Here is a 23523-nt window from a genome sequence, read left to right on the forward strand (position 1 = left end):
TCTCAAAGTTAGTTGTATGGTTACATGTTTACATTTAGGGTGAGACTCAACTTGCCTATCTTTAGTCATGAAAAAGTAAGGCAGCAGCTTGTTTAAATGGGAACATTACTACAGAGCAGCTTACCTCCCCTGCTTTAGACACACACACTGGGGTAGGGTAAGATTAAAAAAAAAAATCATGGATTGATCTTCTGTTTTTCCATCAGCAACAGAAGGACCTCATAGGACTACCTTGAACTAGACAGCTAACTTTCAGAGGGGACAAAACCTGCCCGTTGAGAATGGGTTGACAAGCTAAGCCATTTCTTGTCTACTCCACAGCAATACTTGAAAGAGAAAATTTAAAGTCTTTTAGAAATTTAATTTTTTAGCAGTAAACCATCTGCAGGCAATGATTTTGATCTACTCAGTTATTCAGACATAAATTTGGTGACTAAATCCTATGTTCTTGTCTAGTTTCAAATACTGAGGACTGAAGGATCTCTGTCTTCAATCCAGTATTATATGAGATAATGACATTGACTTTCATTATTACTATCTGAACTTGGAATTGAAAAATAATTAGATATTTTTAAATAATTTATTCTTTCCAGATGAGCTGTGAGTTTCTGTGTTTTTCTACTCTAACAAAGCATCAGTTCTCACAGAAAATCTAAGCCCTCCCTACAGACGCTTCAAAATAGTAGCTGTATTCAGAACTAAACTAACATCCAGGCTTGAGGATTAAACCCTGTAGAAATTAGTGTAATTTGGCTCAGTTTCCCCCTAATGCATAGGAGGGATTGAAAAACCACAATTTCTCCTCCATAATGGCAATAGCTGTCAAACTATGTTAAAACAGAAGGGGTGAAGTAACCTTAGAAGATTCTTGGGTAACTGAGATTTTAACAGCACTGCAAACACGCTCAGCATCATGCTTGGCCCTCAATGTTTTGTGGTTATAAACACTGTTGAAAAAAACTGCCTACTGGTTAGAGCCTGGTTAGAGCCGAAAGGGCAAAGTAAAAACATAAAAATCCAGTGCTGTGACTTAGGGGTAAGAAAATATTACTCTTCAGCCTCAATCTACAATATGGAAAATAATGAAAATTGTGCATTTATACATGCAACAATAAAAATACAAAAATAAGCACACTCACACCTGGTCTGCACATTAAAAATACACAATTTTTTAGAAGTGAAGGATGTGGCTGTGAATGAGACATTCATGCACATTTACAGTGTATGATCATGATTTACAAACTAAAGCTTCAAGCAAAAGGCGCTGCCTAGTGATTAATGATCAGCTGGGAGAGTTGCTAGTGTAGGACAAAGCTAAGGATCATTAACTCCAGCTTCTTATGAAGTCCCCAGAAAGTGCCTTATAATAAATTTGATATTATAATTACCCATTTTATAAATAAAAAGCAATGCTGAAGTGGCAAATCGCTTGTGCTGTATCCCTTTTTTCTTGCAAAGCTCTGAAAGCTGAAGCATTCTGGGTGATGTGAACCTGGTGCTTTTTGAAAGTGAATCCTGCATGAAGGTCACTGAAATAATACTTTTGTAGCAGAGGACCTAACAACATACAGTTCATTAGTAGGTTGTGCAGCACAGCAACAACCAGTGCAGAGAAATTCTGAATGCAAAATTCAGTGCTAAGTTGCACAAGGAGACGCAATCTCTACATTGAACAATTAATCATCCACAGGAACTTGGGGTTGAATATAATAAAAAAACCCCAAAAAAGAAAAATGAAAAAACCAAAACCCTTTAATTGGCACAGAAACAAGGGAAATCTGTTTGCCTTGATTTTCATTTGTTGATCAAGTATAGCACAAAGATCAATAATGCAAAGTTGGCATCAGTCCTTTCAAACAACTTCTGTCCTTGAGCATGGACCTGCTTTACATGGGAGCAGTGTAGCTGCTATGCTGGGCTAGGTCAAGAGCCCATCTAACCCACACCCTATGGGAAAAGCTGTCACCATTAACCAACAGCTACAAGTGTTTCCTCCTTGTCTGACTACCACCTGGGAGAGGTTTCCCAGCATTCAGTCCCTGTGTTATCCATCTCCTCAGAGGCAGACTGTGATCTTGGAGACAGTGATGCACACAACTTAGTAACATCAACTGAAACTGAGCGGAGATTGGAGTTCAAGAGAAAGGTAAGAAGTGTCTTGAAGTGTCAAGAGACTACGCTTAGTAAGGAGTAATTAGGAAAGGAAGATTGGAAAAAATTAAGATGGGAAGGATGCAGTCCTAGAACATTTCACTCACACGTAATGCAAAGATGTGCTTACCTGTTCGTTAGGCTCAAAGCTTATCTCTTCTTTTTCCGTCCTCATAGCTATTAACTTTGTGCTACCAGAAGGGTCTGTCTTACTGTCCAACCGCTCCAGTTTTGGGGGTATGTCTGGTAAACCAATATCTTTAGTATCATCTTTATCTAGCAAGTAGCGAAGTAGTGCATTATTATTATTCTTCTTAGGACTCGCTGGCTCCTGTTTAACAGTCACCTCTGAACCAGGAGCTGTGCTACTGGACTCCTGGTTCAGTTCTTTGCCTGTGGCCTCTGCTGTGAGCTTGGCCAAATCTACAGGAGAACTACTGTCCTGCAAGAGTCTGTGCAAAATTTTATGCTTCTCCTTGAGCGAGGTTCCGTGTGCCGAACCAGACCCAGGCAATCCTCCCGTGGAGTCCTTGCTAACATCTCCCATGGTACTGGACAAAGGTGAAGGCTCCATCTGATCCGATTTGGTGGTGAGCAATTGCAAGAGCTTTGTCTGGCTTTTTCCATCATGCAGTTTATTCTGTCCATCAGGTCTCTCGCCACTGACAGCTGGGGGCATGTTGCTCTCGCTACTGTCTTTCTGTTCTCCTGAGTGGCAGCCACTCTCTGCTTGTCCAGTTGTACCTTCTGATTGCTCCCCGTAGAGTCCAAAGCAGTCTTTAGAGTCCAGGCTTCCCATCTTGCTTAGCTGGGGAGGATTCATACTCACAGGGGAATTTTGTAAATTTCCCATTTTTAGGTCAGGTGAAGCCAACGACGATCCTAGAGAAACGCCGTGGCCCTCGCTGAGGGCCTGAAGTGCGTTCAGGGAACTGTTGGTGTAGTTATGGCTATTTCCTGTGCTGCTGCAGACTCCCACGGGCGAATGCAAGCTTCCTGCAGGGGAGAACTGACTGGGTGGGATGCGTGGGCTTCCTGCCACTCCAGGGCTCACACGATGCCTTGGGGAAAGCATAGAGTTTGGCTGCCCTGCGTTCATGCCGGGGCTGCTTTGTGAGGGGCTATTCATTTTTAGTGCATAGTTGCTACCCTGAGGAGTGGATGCTTGTATGCTTGACACATGGTTCATTCCCCCTGAACCACCAAACCTGCCTGCTGGCATGCCCATTTGTTCCTTTGGGCCATTTATGGCAAAATTTATATTGCTACTGATGGTCATATCCTGACCTGGGTTCCCACTGCACATGGCCTGATGGGCAGGGCTGCTGGAGCTAATTGGGTTCAGTATCTTCCCCATTCCTTGTCCAGTCAAATCCTGATTCATTCCACAGACATTCTGCTCTCTATGTGGCAAGGGGAAGAAAAACAACCCATTAGCTAAAATGACAGTGGCCAACTTGCAATTACATTACAGAAAAAGAAGCAAAACCCCAAACCCCGCTTTAAAATAACACAGCAAACCTACAATTAAAAACAATTTGACAAAAGTGATATGCAGCTCGCAACATGGCTGCACATTAACAGTATGGTTTTTCAGCACCTCATTAGCAGATCAGTGGAAGAGAGGAAAAACAAAATTATACCTCATTTAAATGACATTCATTAGAAATGGAGATAGGTTACAATCTGAGACTCTCTCCCTTTAATGTGTATCTCTTCTCTACAATTTGCTGAGAGCTAACTTCTAGAACTGACAGAAACCTCATCTGAGACATACAAGCCAAACAAATACATGTTTTACAAGACAGCTGTGGACAGCTGTTTGCTGGAGTTTTGGATTTTGATGAGTTAGCCCCACCACAAGGCTGTAGTGGGCTATTTGCCCACCAAGTTCATCATGAAAACAAAGTTGAAAATGTTGCATTTCTACACTGCCAGAGTATTTCGATACTGCTCCAAACCAGCATGTGAGCCAAGAGAACTACTGGATACTACTTCAGAATGGGAACAGTCTGTTAGCAATCCAATCCTGCATGGACATCTAGGAAAAGAGGAGAAGAAAGAAAAAAACCACACACATAGGAGCTGAAGCTTGTATTTTAGAGATGCAGGCTGTAAGACGGACGAAACAGAAGAGAGAGACACACACACATAAGACAAAAAGAACTCTCATGAGAGAACCTGGATATCACTTCCCTTTTCCTCAGTAGATCTTAATTAGTTTATGGGTGGATGGAATATACTTTTTACTTCTGTGCTAAAACTTGAGTCAGAAAAATCAGGCATATCCTGATTAAAAAAGAGACAGAGTCAAGTATATTTGAAAGAAAGAAAGAAAAAAGCATTCAGAGAAAAATCAAATGAACTCTGGACTTCCAAAACCAAATATGACTAATAATACTATTATTAGTCATTCTTAGTTATATATTTTTGATGACACAAAAACCATTCCTACTTGCCCAGGGTAGGTACAAATAAACTTTAGCTTTTTGCTAAAGCACAAGAAGTGAAAGAGCTGAAGCACACAGGGCAGTGAACCTTGTTATGGCTATTCATTACCTTAGGTATAAAGGCAAGGGTGAAAAATTTTAACTGCAAAAAGAGAGGTGGATTTTTAAAACCTTATTCCAAATACAATAATAGTTGTTCCGCTGAAAACACAAGAATATTTGTAAGTACCATTTTTTAATTAATGGTGCTTTTTTACATTTAAAATTTAGCACTTGATGTAAAATCAAGTGTATTCCGCAACCCAAAGAAAACAAATTTCAGAGAGCTTTTTGTCAGGTCTTTTTCCAAGACTACGATCTCTGCAAAATTATTTCACTTTTAATAATCTTTAGAACTGTTTTCTTCCTCTCAAAAAAGTGATACTGTGGATGCAGGAAAACAGTATTATAATTATAATCAGCAACTAAAACCTGACACTAAATCCGACACAGATATACCAGGACTTGCAATAACTTAATTCAAATTTTACATTGAAGTTACAAGGTCAGGGATTACTTATCTGTGACTCTAATATTAATTACTGTCTCTGCCTTTTAAAAAAAAAAAGAGTGGTGGCATTTCTCAGGATTTGACATGTGAAAGCTGCTACTCCATACATCAGAAAAAAAAAAAAAAAAGGAAACAAGGAGTTAAAATATGCAGTTTGCCTAAAAATGCTGTTTCATATTCATAACATATTCTTTAAAGACCCAAGTTCAGCATATGACTGACTGTGAACTACAGGAATTTAAACATTGTAAGTTTTCTAGATTTAATTACATTGTGAAATTTTCTTGTGTCTACCATGCAAATTGCAAGCAATTAAAATACTGAAGTTAAGAACATGAAATTATAGGAAATTTTGTGTTTTTAATGGAAGATCCTGATGTGAAAATCCAGCATGCCATTTGTAAGCATGCCCGACATAATCTTACAGTCTTTTCCTGCTGTAAGCACTGACTTCAAGAACGTTTGTTTTCATGTTATCAGTTCTTGGCCAACTGATTGTCCATCAGTCTTAAACAACCTTGGCAATTTTGTACTTTCCCTGTGTCACTGCAGGAAGTGGATGTAATAAACCAGCCAGGATTACCTGTGAAGCATATGCAGGGAGATTACAAGCTGAGGTTCACTCGTTGTCTGAGAACGGATGAGCTTGCTCTTCGTTTGGGCAGAAACGATTGTGCCATCAGACAAGGAAAACCTATAGACAGGACTAAATGCCAGTCCCTGCCTCAGCACTGCAAGCAAACAAAAGAACAGGATTAAATTAATGAGAAAATACAGTAGAGGTACCTTAGTTGCTCAACATCCGATACCCTAAATCCATCATAAATCTACCAATACTGGCAGCAGAGATAATGTGTTAATTAAAAAAAATTAAATCAATAGATGAGATACATATAAAATAAAGGATAAAGGATTCCACATACTGTAGAGTGATCAAAAGAAAACTTGTAAGCAGTAACACCAATAACAAGTAACAGGATAATACTATAAAACAGAGTATTTCAGGAGTGGACCAAGAAGTCTTTGATATCCATTTAACTTTTCATCCCATGTGTCCAACTCCTTCTGTTCCTCATAGATTTTTCCATCTCTATCATCTACATGACAATGATTAATATAAACACCTTCAGTTTCTAGTTCATCTGTTTCCATTAGCCTGTATCTTTTCCTCCTTATTGCCTGCGTAAATTATCTTGTCACAATTACTCTCATGACTTCTTTAATTTAATAAGTACATAAATCTTTTAAAAGGGAAAAATTTGAAATTGGAACAAGAAATTACTACTTTTTAAAGAACAAATATAAAAATATATGACTCAAACAAGTTACAAATACAATTACCTAAACCAAAACTGGGCCTGTGCTATCCTTCTCAAGTACTAGATATGAGTGCATTTCAGGTTTGGGGCACCTATTCTGCATCCCTGAAGTTTTCAGTCTAAATCTGAACTTCAAGAAATTAAATTCATTAACTTCCATGAGAGTGGTGACATTTCTTTAATTAAAACCAAAAAAACACGATGTGGAAAAGCAAAGCTCCAAACATTTGTTTGACTGTTCACTCTTTGCCATCATTGAAACAACTCTTGATAATTTTCAGTCCCTGCAAAAGGATTGCAGATCTGTCAGGAGGGAAATACTTAACTTCAAATTTTCATGTAACCATTTAGGGAAGAAATAGGAATGAAACACTACAAGCACTTTTATTTTCCCATTTTTTCCACACACACACATTTTCTGTGGTTTTGGTTTTTTCTTTTTTTAAAAAATTTAGTAGTAGAATCTGATCTTCATTTCACTGCTTGTCTTTTAATATTTCCTGTGGTAATTAAATGACATGGGTTTATGAATGTGGCTTTATTAAATAGTCTCCTCTACAGAGCAACCAGATTTTCAGCATTGCAGGACTGGCTATGATTGCCTTCCTTCCCTGACCCCTCCCCCAACCCACCCCATTATATATTGTTCTGCAAGGTTTTAAAGTATTATTTAGGCAGTGAGAAAACAGGAAGCACAATTTAAACAACCAGAAGGGATTTTTCAGAGTAAAAATGTAAAGAAAAACAAAAACATACAACTGTGAAACAATACAAAGCAAAATTTCACTGTTAGGTATGTCATTGTTTCAGTTTAACCTTTGGGCACCAGAAGGTCCAAAGCTCTTAACTTTAGCATATACCACATCAGGAAATTCCAGTACTCAATGCCAACAGGATGCAAGTGAAATCTCTACTTAAATCATTTTCCAAACTAATTCTTTAAGCAAACAAGAATGTTTCCGTATTCCTCTTGAGGAAATGCTATTTTTCTCACTGTGGCCAATAAAAACTTACCATATATTTTTCACTTTATCCTGAGAATTAATTTGAAAGCTTTGTGGTTTTTTACTGTTTATCAAGCTAATGCTGAATTTTTTTTCCACCCTGTAATGCTGAATTACATGTAGGACAATGTTCCTTTCTTTGCTTCTATTCTCAAACCATAGTGACTTAAAAATGCAAAAGGTTCTTCAGCCAAGTGCAAAGATGCTACTGCCCAAGATACGCATCTTTTTTCTTCTTCATGTTGAAGGGCAGGGGAAGGAAATATTTCAGCTATTATTCCTCTCTAGGGCTGGATCCTTTGTGGCAAAGCAATTCCAGAGTCTTTTCCTCCTCCTCTTATCACTCACCCTCTTAACTTCCACAAAAAGTAGCACAACCCCTCATTTAGATTAATTCTACAGTTTATGATGCACTGTAAAATGATGCAGTAAACTCCAAAAATTATGTTTTTCACAGACACCTTAGAGAGGAGCCACTCAAACCCCAATGGTGGATAAAGAAGCTGCCAATTCGGGCATCATTCGATGAGGACAGAAGCAACAAATGTCTGGATGGCTTTGCAGCAGCTCCTAAATCACCTTTGGCACAGAGGGGTCCTTACCTGAAACTGCTCTCTAAACCCCTGCTATAAGTTAATGGCATACTACCTTCATCTCTGTCTGAAATCTCAGCTGTGAGAGAGATGTGAACTGTTAGCATTCCTACTGCATATACCCCAAAATATGTTAGTATAAAATATCACAGCATTTCAGTGTCCCTACATTCCCAACATGAAACCTGAAGGCTTTATGAAAGCAGAAGTTATGAGTATTTGGTTGAATAATTTGAGATTCCAGTAACAATTTCATTTCCAAGACAGCAAGCCAGCTGTTTAAGGACCATGGCAATTACTTGTTACAGGCCAGATGTAAAACCTGGTCTACAAATATGAACCCAAACAATGATGCTTTTGCAGTGGAAATGTCATTGTTATTTCCCACTGGTTCCCCTCATTGGTTCCAAAAGGCCTTCCCTGTGGACTTTAAGGGGTTAATTGCTTTTGGAAATTTGGATTTGTGTTACTAGAATTAGCAATATTAGGGTTTTATGAAATGAAAAAAACCAAAACACTTAAGTCACTACCACAGAAACCTCATGGGAAACCTTTTACAGTGCAGTACTCTCCTACATCTTACCCAACATATTCTCAACTGAGTAGATCTGCTTGTGTTGTTATTATCTCATACGTTATCAGCTAGATACACTACAGCAGGGGAGGTTTCCAGATAGCATGAGTGCTGCATCTTTGATAACTCACACTGAATGGTTCTCACAGGAAATGTGACAGTAAAAGTCCATTTTTGTAGAGAAACAGAATACAGGTCAATGAACTGCAATGGATAGTGAAATGTTTTGGTGCCAAGGGGAAACAGGCAGGGGTCCACTTCAAAATAATTGTGACAATTTGAAGATTAAAAGCACTGTCCAATAAAGCAGAAAGAACAAGCAAGCTAAAACAATTGGGAGAAAGATGCAAAACCTTTCCAGAGAGAGCAATCAGTATGTTAGGCAAATCATCTTGAAAAAGGGACTCTCAGTAACTCTTGATTGTTTCATGTAAACATAACAAAGAGAACACAGCCAACAGATACAAATGACAAGCAGTTTAAATATGAAAACTAACCTTCCTGGTGATGCCTCTTGGCAAATGATATTTCTCCCTCATGTTGTGAATGGAACCTCTGAATGCATCTTCTCACCAAATCCTCCCAGCCAGGTTTCATAGCTGCTCTCATGGTACTTGTGTCCAGTGAAGTTATTTTGCCTGGTATCAGATAAAATGTTTGCTACAGCAATTTCCCCTTTGAGGGAAAGGGTGGGGAGGGGGGAAGAAATTAAAAACTCCTGCTTCACAATACCTTGTAGATCCTGGCGAGTAGTAAAGCTCTCAGATGAAGGAAGAAGTGGCCTTTCCTTCATTGGAGCTCTTCTTGCAACACAAATCAAGCAAGACTGCAAATCTTAAAGAAAAATGTTACTTCAGTAATCTGTACGCCAGAGGAAAAAATTGCTTCCATAAATAATTCCAAAATATTTTTTTAAAGTTTTTTAAATAATGCTGGATTAAAGGAATAGATCTTGCATTACTAAAAGGACAAATTCAGCTCCGTGGTTTTACGTCTTCATTACCTCCTGCAACATTAAACAACACAGGAGAGATGGGTTTCTTTTCTTTTTTAGACTAAAAATTATCAAAGCCTCCATCACGGCCCATAATTATTAGCACGTGTTTGTATATATACCTGTAGTAGCTCAACCACTCAGGATACAAATAATAAAAAAGAATATATGGCATGCACAGAAAAAACATTTCTTCAACACTTACCATTTGGTACCGTCTAAGCCACATTTCTTAAACATGCCCCAACTGCTTGCTGTCTCTGAGAAAACAGCTTCATAATAAGCCAATTTTTACTTATCTGAACACTTAAAATACAATCTGAGGAAATTTACCTGCTGAAGTAGTAAATGGTAAAGGAAATGGTGAACCACAATTGTCTTCTAATTCTATGAACTCAAAAACTTGCCCATTGAAACTTTCCTCCCAGTCAGATAGATTCTTCTTACAATTGCAGTGATATAAAACTGGGATATCTCTTTAAGGTAAACTGAGTTTCTCTCAATTTCAATTATATTATTTTGACAAATAGGTGCATGCAAGTGTATACACTCATAATTCAAGAGGAAAGTAAACTTCCATAGTTAAATGAAAAAGAAAACAACATACAATTTTTTTCATTTTTCAGGATAAACAAACCACTTTCTCAACTTGATCTCACTTTACCAACTGCACTGAAACTGCTGTCCTGCATCAGCACGGAAAGGAAAACTACTAGCACAAACTGAAAGTGGTAATTACCTTCACCGTCCTCCTTGAAGGAATTTGGTTGAGAAACAGCAAAGCACTGCATAGTTTCATATTTCTGATGTGCTTCCTGGTTATCATGGCCTTCTTCAGAATCAGCAACAGGTTTTACCAGCATCCGACAATTAAAGGTATGGCTATTACGCCTAGGAGTGTCACCAGACCAAGATCCCCCATTCACTAAGCAAAGCAAAGATCATATAGTGAGATAAATCTGGTAGCAATCATTTCTGATGCTTATCCACAGGAAATTAATCAAGGGGCTACACAAACTGGTCGGGAAACAAGTTTGTTTAACAACAACAATCTATTTTTAATATTAAAGAGTCCAAACCAGCACATAACAAGGTAATTTATATTGTTCTCATATTTTATGAGCACTGCTAATTTGTTCAGCTATGGTTTTTTTCAACTGACTTATAACAACAGAGTGGGAAAGCAGGATAAATGTCTAAATATTGGTGCATATAAAAGTTATACAGCACAGTGAAAAGACTACAAGGTAGATCAAGTGAATTCATATGCCTGGAAAAAATACGGTAGTATGAAGACTCTGCCTGTTGAACTCTAAAACAATTAATACAAAAGAGACAGCAGCATTGTATAAGAATCTGTGTTCATATTAAAAACAGAAAGAAAATCATAGATATTTATAAAAACAGGAAGCAATGAAATCAGGAACATGTTGAATCACATAAGTCTCAGCTACAACAGGAAAGACTGAAGGGATGAGAATGAACTGAGTAGAGTGACAGATCAAATTAAAGCCTAACACAGTGCTTATGACAAGTAAAAAAAGGACACAAAACCCTAAGATACACAAATATAGGTACTGTACATCAATCAGTCAGAATTAATTTAGCACCACTTAAGAAAATATCAGGGTGATATTTTAAATACTCTTCACTTGCCCTTTTCAGACATAAAATGCAATGAAGGCAGTAATTTATGAGGTTTAGCCATTTATATTTTTTCTTCTTCAGGGGTTTGTAAGTAAATTTATAAAATGCTAAAGTGAATTGCATAATAGTTTTTAAATTGCTATGAGTAAATGAGTCAGTATTGACTTTCTCTTTCTTTTCACCTATTCCAAAAGCCAATTAAAACCAGAAACAGAAAATCGCTGCAACTAAAAAAATAGTTATTAAAAGATAAGGGTAAACAATGGTGAGACTAAACCCATTGAAAGAAAAATTTTAGTGTAAGGAAGGAGTTCTCTGATTTTTGTTTTATATTCTGCCTTTCTTGGGCCATTCTTAGAATAACCAGCCTAGACAGAGAACTAACAGAGGGTTTATATAGCTAAGACTGTATTTTAGTAATTTGTCCTGGAGATCCATCAGAACTATGAGCTAACATGGGTTACTAGGAGCCATTTTAGCAATGAAGAATCTGAAAAGAGTGGAGGATGCTTTTGAGAGTAATCATTCATAAAGCCTATATATATGCATTAAAAATAAATAGAGTGCATATGATGAAACTGTAAGTAGTGGAGACATTAAGTTATTGAAACACAGATTTATGAAACCAATAATAAATAAGTAATAATAAGTAATGGTATTACATGAAGAAAAGATATATATACCTAAAGATTTTGGCAGCAGGATTTTGACAAATTCATTGTGGTCCCCTACATGCAGGATGCTGTATATGCTTGTGTTCATCAGCTCTTCTTGGTTGTACCTCAGGTACTGTGTCACATTCTCAGAAACAAACACAACATTGCCTTCTGGGTTCACTACAAAGAAGAAGCCATCTAGGGCCTGAAGGGGGGGAAGAAAAGCAAAAACAAACAAACAAACAAACAAAAGCAGGGAGAGAAAAAGAGAAAGAGGGAGAAACACCATGCCAAACAATATGATTAATAAGATACCAAAAAATATATATTCCCTCCAAAAGACATAGTTGAAACTTTCTGCATCTACCCCAGTTCTTGTGTTCTTGTTTCGTATTTCAGATTGAGCAGCTAATCTTATTTTTATCAAACCAGTGTTAAAGCAAAGAAAGGTGCACACCCTGCAAATAATGAAACCCACACAGGAAAACAAACCACCCCACCCCAAACAAACAAAAAATAATGGAAAAGGCTGCTACCTATTTGCCTGCCTATGAAGTAAGAAACCTGGACCAGATGCTTGTTCTGCTACACCTAGGGTCTGTATACTCTCTATACACCACAAGGAGAATGATCCCATGAAAACATCACAAGATGTGCTAGCACAAAGCAAGGAAAATCCTGGCAGAAAGAAAGAGAAAGGCTCCTTTCCACCCCCAGCAGTGCATCTTCATAGAAGTGAAGCTCCACGCAGCCAGGAACATGAAGAACTAAAAGCAAAGGGAGCTGAGAGCAGACAGTGAGCAGCAAGGCTAAGACAGCTTTAGTCCCTACTCCCAGGACTTTCTTTTTTATTTGACACCAGTTTGATTCAGTCCACGTGTGATCCAGAGAACAGGAACCAGACTTTCACCTCTTCAACTCAGCTATATGGGTATTCCAAAGGACTTAAAAGTTTCTGTGAGGAAATGTCTAAATGAGTCATTTCTGCTGATTGGTTTCTCTCTTGTGACAATGACAATCTAGCTGCAGCATTCTTTCCAAGGTATCTTGTTATCTGTATGTTATCTGAAGCCTAAGCCAAACACTACACCACATCTACCTGAAGAGGACAAAGTCAAATTTGAGTATCAGAAAGAATTTATCATGCAAACTTTCTTGTCCTTAAGATGAAAGCATGACGGTGGGTGGCAGAAATATTTCAGAATATATCCCTTTAACTTTATGTCATATGAACAGATAATGGGGGGTACATTTAAAGCACCAAAGCTTTTTGTTTAAGCATTCAATGAACAATTAACTCATAGAGACATTCTGTCATTTTGCTTGATTTGTCCAGCTTCCTCAAGACTGGTGGGGAATCACTAGAACAGTTGTTACTCATTGCACCTCCAGGGACAGAAAACAAGTCAGAAAACCAGGCAAGCCATGATTCATTATGGGTCAATTAAAAGCAAGTGGAGATCTTGCTAAATCTGAATAAAGCTCACTGCAAAACAGCTGAACAAGGAAGAGATGCCAGAGCAAGTGCATGCAGGTATGCAGCATTTTTGATATGACCAAACTTGCACACTGTACACCTCGACTGTTGGTCTGAGCTGGCAGTTCTCAAGTCCTCAGGCTACAGATATGCATTAAAAATATTGTACAGTACTGAGCAGTTAGCAAATCCAGACAGTACAAAAAAGAAGGCTAAAGAGGGATCTTATTTCTGTCTTCAGCCACCTAGCAGAAGGACAAATAGAAGACAGAGCCAGATGCTGGTCACAGGTTCAGAAGGGAGACGAGATGACACAGGCTACAATGCAGGAAGCTTCATGAAGACACAGGAAAAAAAAAGTCACCATGAAGGTGGTCAGATATGAGAAGAGGCTGTCCAAAGAGGCTGTGAAATCTCCCTCCCAAAAGATATTAAAATCTTGGCTGGACTCAGACCTGAACCACTTGCTCTGGTCAGACCAGGTTGCAGTGGGACTACACAAGCTCCAGAGGCCCTTCCCAAGTCAAATGAGTTTATGATTTTGCTAAAGGGGAAGGATAGTGAAAGCACAAAGCAGAAGTGGAGTGGCTAAGCTAACAGTTGCTAAATGCTTTGTTCTATTTTTAAATTACAAAATAATAAAACTCACAAGTAAATGTACAAGTATAAACTGTTCCTGACAGCCTCTAAATTAAGATAAACTATATTTTTCTCCCATTGTCACAAAATTCTAAGATATGACTTGTTTTTTTATCATTGCCTTTTGTTTCTGATCATTCTTGGCTCCTCCTGTTACTCCACCTTCTTTGGAGAGCTCCCTCCTTTTCATGTGCTTTTGTAACATTCATGACATTTTCCTGCTGACTAATATTTAGATCAATTAACAATAATTTACAAGATTTAATTAATAGAGTCTTTAATACAATTTCCTGTCAGTATCTCTGTTATGGATTAATATCTTAGACCTCACCACTGCTTGAAGCCACTGCAAGATGACATTTTTGGTTTAGTCCTCTCTACACCATGACAGCTCCCCCATACTGTATGAGCATATCAACAGGTGGACCAAAGAATTGAGTTAGCTGGAAATAATTAAAAAAAAAATTTCTAGCCACATCAGTCCCCTGAACTGTCCTGCCAGGAAACCACATGATTTTTAGATGTTTAGACCTGACAGAAAGGTGTGGGTTTGGCTCAACTCTTCTACATTGCAGTGACCCATTCTTACATTGATGCAAAGGGATTGCAAAGCCAAAGCCATAGCAGATGCTTATCAGAGATCTAAGAAGAGAACTTTGAAAGGCAGAGATGAAAAGCAAGAAACTATAAGAGTTACTGACATTCCATAGTTATCTCCAGTTTTCCCTACTGTTTCCTACTATGACAACTTCTTGGTAGGAAGTGCTCTGTGCTCTTTCCTCACAGCTGCTTCTTGGGTTGACCACAGAAGAGGTCATCTGAGCTTTAAGTAACATAAGGTCTCCCATTTTTTCTACTCTATTAATAAAACAATCTTGCAGGTAAGCAGCAGCAGGCTTTTGAGCCAGTTAATACACCAAGTCACTGAAATCTTTTAGAAGCTTCTACGACTGCAATAACTTAATTCTGTCCCCAAGTATATGCCACCACAATAAACAACTAGAACAGTAATGAGGACCAGCACACTTTTCTTCAGAGATACTGGGACAATGGGGGAGCAAATAATGGTAGAAAAATAAAAGAGCAGATATTATTTTAGATGATATACTGGAATGGAAAACATGTTCTCTGAGCTGTTGTCAGCTTTTTCTTTACTATCTTTCACTCTATCTTCCTATTTACGTTCTATTTAACCAAGAAATATGTTAAAATGCTCCTCAGAGGCATGAATTTTGCTCACTGTCTTCAGATGGCAAAGCTCCCTATTCTGAGGATTCTTCAGTTCTATTCTTTAATAAAAACAAACAATTTTCTAAACAAAATAAACTAATAAACTGTTCATGGGCCATTATATTGCAAATATATCAGGAAATAATATTGCCATTATTATTTGGCAGTAGAAAAAGGTAGGCTTTTGAAGAGGTTGTATACAAAGTTTCTATAAATATGAAATCACTTAATTGCATTTCCTTAGGGAGATAAAGACACAAAGAAAGTGTCTGTAGTGTATTCACAGCAAACATATGATAACTTTTGATCCCTTTAAGTTTCTTGGTGCAAAAGGGAGACCATTTATCAATTTAGTTCCACAATCTTTCATTTTTCGTATGTAATGGTTTTACTGTGAAAGAAAACTAATTTAAATTCAATAAAACAACAGACGAGTGATTTCATATGCCATGTTTGCTGCAATAGCCAATCATGGAAGATAAAACTGGAAAAGAAAAATAATCTTATTCTTAATTTTTCTTGTGATTAAAATAGGTCCTTACAATTAAATTATTAAAAATTTAAAGATAAATTTTAACATAGCATGTAGGAGACAGATGTTTAAGCCTGACTGCAAAAAGAACAATATTCAATTCAGTGAGCACATATATTAAATATTAAATTAAATCAGTTTATTTGTTGCTCACTTTTCAAAGAAGAATGCATGCTCTCCAACCTGCCTAATTTTCCTTATGTTTAGTACTGTGTTTTTGAAGTTTTTATTTCTTATGTAGTATGGGAAACTGGTTTAATCTAATAGTGAATGAAAAGTAATATAAATACTTGAAACTGCTGTAAAATTCATTTTGCTCCTGCAACAATCAGAAATGACAGAATAATTTAATTTCTGACAAAGTTGGTTCCTTTAACTTGATTCAGACTTTTGAGATATATCTAAAGTAACATTTATTCTTCCTTACAGATAAAGACTATAGTCAGAATAGGAATAAACATTTTGCAAGTGAGCTTAAGGAGCAGTGTCAAAGGACATCAGCTTATGGCATTAGGATCCCAGATACCATACCTACTCAACATAACTATTAATACACTTAGAAGCTAGGTTTTAAACACGCAGCCTTTTGGGATATCAAAAGAACAGCTAAAATCAGACAGAAATCTCAACTAAACAAACTGAAATACATGGCCTGAAAAGCTCTCCTAGATTACTTTCATATTCTACAGGGAAGAGTCATGCTTCAAGTGCTAAAACGATAAATCATTAAAACAGTGTAGTGATGGCAAGCAATTTTAGAGGAATTATTATTTACGTGTACACTACTGTATGAATAAAGTCGATGTTTAGGTACAACCATTCTTCCAGATCTGTCACCATTAAGAACAAACAGAACATGTAAATGCAGATACCCAAGACTTGCTACTCCCACTGAGGGCCCTCCAGTTGTCTGCCTCACAGCTCAGCTGAATTATTCCTTTCTCTGCTTCTCTCCACCCCAGCTTTCATTCCTGAATCCAACAGGAGTTCTCTGCCTGCTCTTAAACACCATAATCCTAGGTAGCCAGGATAGCTTGTCTGTCTTGACCATTCTTTTATGACAGCTTCTGACTGCACTTGTTCATTTCATTAAACTGTTCCCCACCCTAGGGGGAGTTGAACTGGCTTAAATAAAGGAATTTTGTGCTCTTCACCTCAAGCATCATTGGTCCAAGTGCATCCTTGTCAATGACGCTCTGGCCAGTAGATGATACATCTGCTTTTTGCACTTCATCTTCGTTAGCTGCTGCTGCTTTTTCTGCAATAAAGAAAGATTTGTATTAAACGACAGAGAAGTGATACAGTAAGAACCTGAACCTGAGTGTTCAGATAGCTGTGAAACAGTTAACAGTGCAACAAGTCTGAAAATGAGATTAAATACTCTTCCATAATGATTCAACAGAAGATTAACCAGTATATTTGCTTCTTAGTTTAGAAATTTTATGACACAAATGAAATAATTTCATTGGGTTTTTTTGCTAGACATTGTACTAAACTTTAAAACCTAACACTGGGCAAAGACAAGGACTCCTTAAGAAGGGGCAATGAGCAAAAGACAGCATCAAGGTGTATTAAAAGACAGATCTAAAAGTGTATGCAAAGCTCACAGCTGCACAACTCTTCCATAATCTCTATATTTAGAAGGAAAAACATACGGCTGCAATCTCCTGTTTCAGTACTGAGAAACAGCAGTCTCATTTCTGTTCCTATGCCTCCACCCACAGTTTTACTATCACATAATTTTCATACTGCCTTGTTTACCAGTATGCTACTAAAATGACATCCAATTTCAAATGCTGTATTTGAAAACTACAGGCAAAAAAAAATGATGTAAAGTTTCTGAAGCATAATGCCACATCTAACAATATGTTATATACAGTATCACAGATCATAACCAGCTCCAAATATAAGGGATATTGATACGTGCTGGAACTTTCAAAAGAACAGGGTTTGTTACTCCTATCAAGTAATGAACTGTATTAATTTTTCTATTCCAAGAATGATACTGGTGTTTAAGGAAGAAGTAAAAAAAGTAGTAACAACAGAATGCAAAATAAATATTCTACATTATAAGTTAATGGAATGGGTAATTTTCTGTTGCTCGCTCTATACTCAAAACATTCTTTTATTATTTTTCAAGCCATTATGTAAAAGCTAAGGCTACACTGCAATGAAGAACATTAAAAACCATTAAAGTTTTTTTATTTTTAGTATTAGGCAATAGATTATTTTAATAAACAAGAAGCTATGGCAACAGAAATTCTACAATATTAAATGAGAATAAGATTCACCGTAGGAATTACTGAAAGCATCATGTGCAGCTGGAGCAAAGGGCCTTTTGAAAATCACCCTGAGTAAAAATTAAAGCATCAGTCACACAAATTAAAATGAATGCAAATGTACAATATCTCCCACTATCTATTGTGCAGCCAAAGTGGCTCTGAAGTCTTTCCTTGGCAGAGGTTATAAGGTCAGTATGAATATATGCTGCCTAGACACACAATAAAGGAAGCTCTGCTCAGGGTGTTCTGTCAGTCATCACCTGCTGGCAATAAGGCTTTGGTCACTCAGGGTGTCCCAACCTAGATTTTTGTGGTTTCTTTCTTTCAAGTAAAGAGTTAGGAAAATCTTAGCTGTCTTCTTAGGGTGTGTTCATACACAACAGAAGACCATTACGAATAATGATGAAACCAAATTGTTCTGAAGATGGACTGTTACAACTAATGGAATAAGTTTAAATCACTTGGATTAGCATAACCTAATAGAAATACATTTGTCAGAAATAACTCTATCAAATCATTTTTCTGCCATTTAAACTCAAGAGGATACAAAGTCAGTGTTTCTGGTTTGGACTGAGGACTACCTTGGGATTTTTTTTTTCCTTTTTCTTTTCTTTTCGGCAAAAAGCAGAGATTGGGTGTAACAGAAAAAAAAAGCCCTGAACAATCCCTCCCATACTACAATATAGCTGTGTTGGCACCATTTGATGATACAATACCAAAAACATGTTCTATAAATTGTGAAAAATTTGAAAAGATTCTAAAAATAGGGTTGAGCTTTTAATAAAGTCAGCAATGATATTTGTTTCCCATCTGTTCCCTGTAACATAAAGTGATCCCTGGTTTCATACTGCCAAACAGTATAATGGATATGGATACCAGCTTCCTGCTCTCATCCTATTGCTGCTGCAGCCATTGATATCATCTTGAGTACTGGAGAACATGAGATTATGTGGTAGAAACGGAGGGGCTGCAGACATGGTAATAGTAATGGTGTGCAAGCACATTCACTACCCAGTATTTCCAGGCTTCACTGATTTACAAAGACTACTTATACTGATTATTTTTCATGTAATGTAAAACATCTGTTGAAATTTTTTTTTCATTCTTAAAACCACAAAGTTCATAAAAACCACCAGTAAGGTGGTTTATCTATAAAAATAACTTCTCTTTTATGCACAGAGGCAAGGTTTTATAGAAAGATAAAGGAGAAAGGTTTTAAATACTGTAATCAACATAGAAGCTGTGACACCAGGTCAGACCAACGATGTCTCAAGCCTCACATCCAGTCCCTGACAGAGGTGGTTTTCCTCTCTGTCTCTGTTTCTCTCTTTTGATCCCAGATTGTTTCTGTTCCATCATCAGCTGTCCCTCACAACCATTCAAACCTCTCCATTTTCTTTTACTTGCACAGAGAGGGCCCAGCACCTTTGTGGGGTCAATAAACACAGTGCCAGCTCAGGGAAAAAAGCATTAAAAATGGAGAAAGTAAGAAAATGCTACTTAGACACAAATGTTGCCTATTTGACTCTCCCAATGAGAGTGGCAACATACACCACAAGGTGCATGTTTGGTAGGCATTCTGAAAACCTTTATAAATCACAAGTGCTCAGAAATTAGGGACATCATAATTGGATCTGTAACTTAATCGTGTAAGAAGTGGTTGGAGAGCTTAGATGAAGCTCCACATTCAGGCCACAGGTCCCTACACATTTATTTAAGCAGCACTGTAGAAGAAACCATGGCCTCAGACAGACTTTGAGCAGGACAAGAAGTAACTTGTGTTGATGCTACAACCTGCAGCTACCGATAATGTTAAGCTGTGCAGTAGATTATCCATTTTTGACTGAACTACAAAGCTCCTCATGATGACTCTATCAGCACATACAGGAAAAGTGCAAACCCTGTCAAGCAGTGTCATCCTGAAAGATAGGCCTAGGGAACATCTTGCAATGTGAACCTTTTCTTTGGCAATACAGCTGGATATGTGGGGCTAATTGAGAACAAAAATTTGTTGCAGGAAGGTAGCAAAAACTAGCAACTGATATGTGAAACTGTAGTGCCGATAGCACTTGTGCATTTATCACAAGTTAGTATTTTTTTTAACAGTTCCAGTTTCTGCAGTTAAGCAGTGGTGCAAAAATGTAAAGTTTACTTTTCCTATTTTATACTTCCATCCTCCTTAGGTTCACTGGGGACCCCTACAAACAAATCAAAAGCACAGAAAGTTTATTATTTCTACACTAGATTAATGATTTTTGAATGTTAGGGGTTAGGAAAATAGCTGCAGAGGCTCAACCTTGCAAAGCCTGTCAGAAGCCTTTTTTCCAGCCCCATGGGAATTGCTGGTATTACCCTCTGACTAACCACAGCTGCTTGATTTTTCCACTGTGGCCACTAAAAGGGAGACCAGGAGCTGGTTCCCTGATCTTGCAGCTCCCGGTGATGGTTTCCCTCCATGGTTTCACCTCCACACAGAGACTTTTGCACTGGAAAGGGAGCATTAAATTAAAAACCAGACCCATTCTTACAAATATGGCTACCAGGGATGAAGCATATTTTAGCTAAATTACGGGTGGAATACACTTCATGCACATGAAATAATTATTAGCTCCGCTCAATTAAGAGTTTAGCCTAGAGAGAGAAAAAAAAATTAAATAAAATAGAAGTACTCCTGAGAGAGATACTATGAAGAATACATACATCTAATTATGTAGCATTTCAGCGATGTGTGTAATTTAGACTTAAACTGTGGATATGTTTACAACTGTATACACAGTAATATGCTAAGATACATATTAATATTTTCAATTTGGCATCTTCCTAGTGATCATAAACTGTGTTTACTTTTCTACATTAATATACAGAAGAAAGAAGGAAAAAAAGCCCTAACGAATATTTTCTGACAAATTTATCAGTCGGAGAGCCTCAGGCTTTATTTGAAGCTCATTTCAGATTCTGAAAGCAAACCTTTGTGAAATCACATTAGTTTAACAGAAGTTCCTAAGTCAGAGAAAGGGAAGCCAAAAGCAATAGCTTGAAATCTACTGCTACATTTTAATTTAGAAGGCCCTCCTGTTTTTCCATCCTCACAACTCAAGCTATGTTGGTTCCCTCTGGATTTCTGACAGCAGACTCAGAACTGCTACTGACAGGCATCACCTTCTCTTGGTTGTGTTTCAAACTCTCCCTTCCTACAGGTGCTCTGGGAGGATCAGTTGAACCACCCAAAAAGTTCTCTTTGTCTGTATTCAAGCTCTGCTTCAGCTTCCTGAATGAGACTGGCTAGAGAAATATTCCCCCCTTGGTGCTCTTTGCAAAACCAAAAGACATGTTTGAAGAACGAAACCATAACCTCTGTAGAGATTGCAAAAAGATAAATCATCAGCTTAAAAGAGTAAATTTGCATCAACACATATTTAGTATATTTTTTGTATGAGAAATACAAGGGTCTTCATAGAATAAGAGGAGAAAAAAGACACTGGTGAAACCCTAGACAGAGTAGCACCTGTGTTCTCCAAACTGATGAGGAAAGAGATCAAGAGAAAAAAAACTATAGAAGGCAGAATCAAATTTATTTATACAGTTCTGTTTAAAACATGGTTTCTCAGCTGCCCCATGTAATTGCTATTCTTCATAATTTTCTGGAATTGCAATTGAAATGTCACACCCATCTCAAATCATATAAACTCATTTATATAATAGGTAAAAAACAAGCAGAGATCTATTGTAAGGGATAATAATTAGCTCAACTCTGCACATTAGAAAAATCACAGGAATCAAGGAAGTAACAGTAACATCACTTGAAAGTGATTGTAAACGCTATGTAATGTTTAAACACGCAATTAAACTTTACACTGCAACTGTCTTGAAAACAACTTATCTTCTCCATTTTTTTAATGCATTAAACAACTACTTTTTCCTTGAGTCATTCATATTTGTGAAAACATTTACCCTGTGTGGTCCTTCTGATCTCTCCTGAATTGCTGTGCAAAAATAAAATCCAAACAACCAAGGAACCAGTAAAGCTATGTAACTGGCAAAAAAAGATAAGGTTATGTACAGTATTAAAAATATAGTATTATAATAGAAAGTATGCTTAGCATACAACTAAACTTCAGTTGACATTACAGTTGGGAGTGTTAGATTTAATAACATCTGTTCATGACTTGCTAAGTAATGTTACTGACTGAGGTAATAGACACATATTTGAATAAAAAATAGAAAAAAAAAACAAGAGAAAGCTTGCCTTTGGTAATGTGAGGAGTTTTCAACCACTACACATGATGAAGCAAAGGAGTGAAGAACATGTAAGTTATTTTGATGCTTGGTTAACCACAGGGAAACCAGCTCTGCCTTGTAGTTGCATAATTTGAAGCACTACAATCCATGGCTCACATGGAACTTGATATCCATGTGCACGTTTCTTGCCCATTGCCTTGACACAAGTTGTTTTATCTCCATGAAAGCAAGCAATTTTTCAGAAGACTGGTGCCTAAGAAATTCCAACTATTTCAGCAATCAATTTTAAGACCAGCTTATCCCATCCCTGCAAATAAAGTTAACTACTATTTTAGGGAAGTGATCATGTAGTGAGGTTGCTCTTTCACCATACAGCATACATCTGTCCAGAGCAAATACATCTGAATGACTCTTGAATACATTTTGCCCCCAGAAACTACAGATCAGGTCTTACAGAAAAAAAACTATGCAACATCTCAGGAAGGTCTTAGGAGGTAAAACAAGGGAGAATTATGCATCTGCACCAAACTAAAATTAGAAAAGCTGCCATATGGCTCTGTGAAGCCAGCAGCACGTTCTTATTCATTAGGAAGCATTCTGCTAACATAAAAACACAAGGCCTTCCTGTGCTCTCCAAATGTGTTTATCTTTTCAACATCAATGCACGATATATCACCAGGCTGCTGAAATCTCCTGCAGTGCATATTAAAAAAGCACAGCTGCACTTTTTCTCAGCACGTTTATTCACTGTGAGCAATCTAAGGGAACAGCTTTGCCCAGCTCCCTAACACACAGCCCTCTTGTTAGCATGGCTGTGCCCCTCCTTCCCTTGGAAAGGGCCCTGAGTCCACATGCCAGCCCAGCCCAGCCCCGCAGCATCCCAAGCCCTGCTCCACACATCACACCCGCATGGTTTAGCTTCATATTTACTACTGCTGGTAGAAGCACACTTAAATGATAAACAAAGCCAGACTTAACCTAAAAGTCCTTAGAAAGCTCTAAGCTCAACTTGTCGCTCAGGAGTAGCAGCCCTTAAAACACGACATTTTCTACTTTCTGGGGTTTTCTAATTCAAATTAGTGCAGCTGCCTTCCCATCCCAGCATCCCTGCCCCACCTTCCCACTGTAAAGAAGCATCAGTGACACACCAGCTCTATGAAAAGCTTTTCATTCTCACAAACCCACC

At 37.6% G+C, this 23523-nt stretch overlaps 1 protein-coding gene across 5 annotated transcripts in view; it reads right to left on the bottom strand.

Moving 5' to 3' along the window:
• NCOA2 (nuclear receptor coactivator 2) overlaps positions 1-23523 on the bottom strand; it is a 187872-nt gene that overhangs the window by 35670 nt on the left and 128679 nt on the right. For all 5 annotated transcript variants that reach the window (XM_030444120.1, XM_030444118.1, XM_030444119.1 and 2 more), the window contains 7 exons: positions 16971-17074; positions 11966-12143; positions 10375-10560; positions 9374-9475; positions 9139-9279; positions 5735-5882; positions 2282-3554 (listed from right to left, as the gene is read on the bottom strand). In XM_030444120.1, coding sequence (XP_030299980.1) covers positions 2282-3554; positions 5735-5882; positions 9139-9279; positions 9374-9475; positions 10375-10560; positions 11966-12143; positions 16971-17074 — 2132 coding nt within the window. The remainder of the gene's footprint in view (positions 1-2281; positions 3555-5734; positions 5883-9138; positions 9280-9373; positions 9476-10374; positions 10561-11965; positions 12144-16970; positions 17075-23523) is intronic.

This window comes from Calypte anna, chromosome 2, assembly GCF_003957555.1.
Source record: "Calypte anna isolate BGI_N300 chromosome 2, bCalAnn1_v1.p, whole genome shotgun sequence".
NCBI lineage: Eukaryota > Metazoa > Chordata > Aves > Apodiformes > Trochilidae > Calypte > Calypte anna.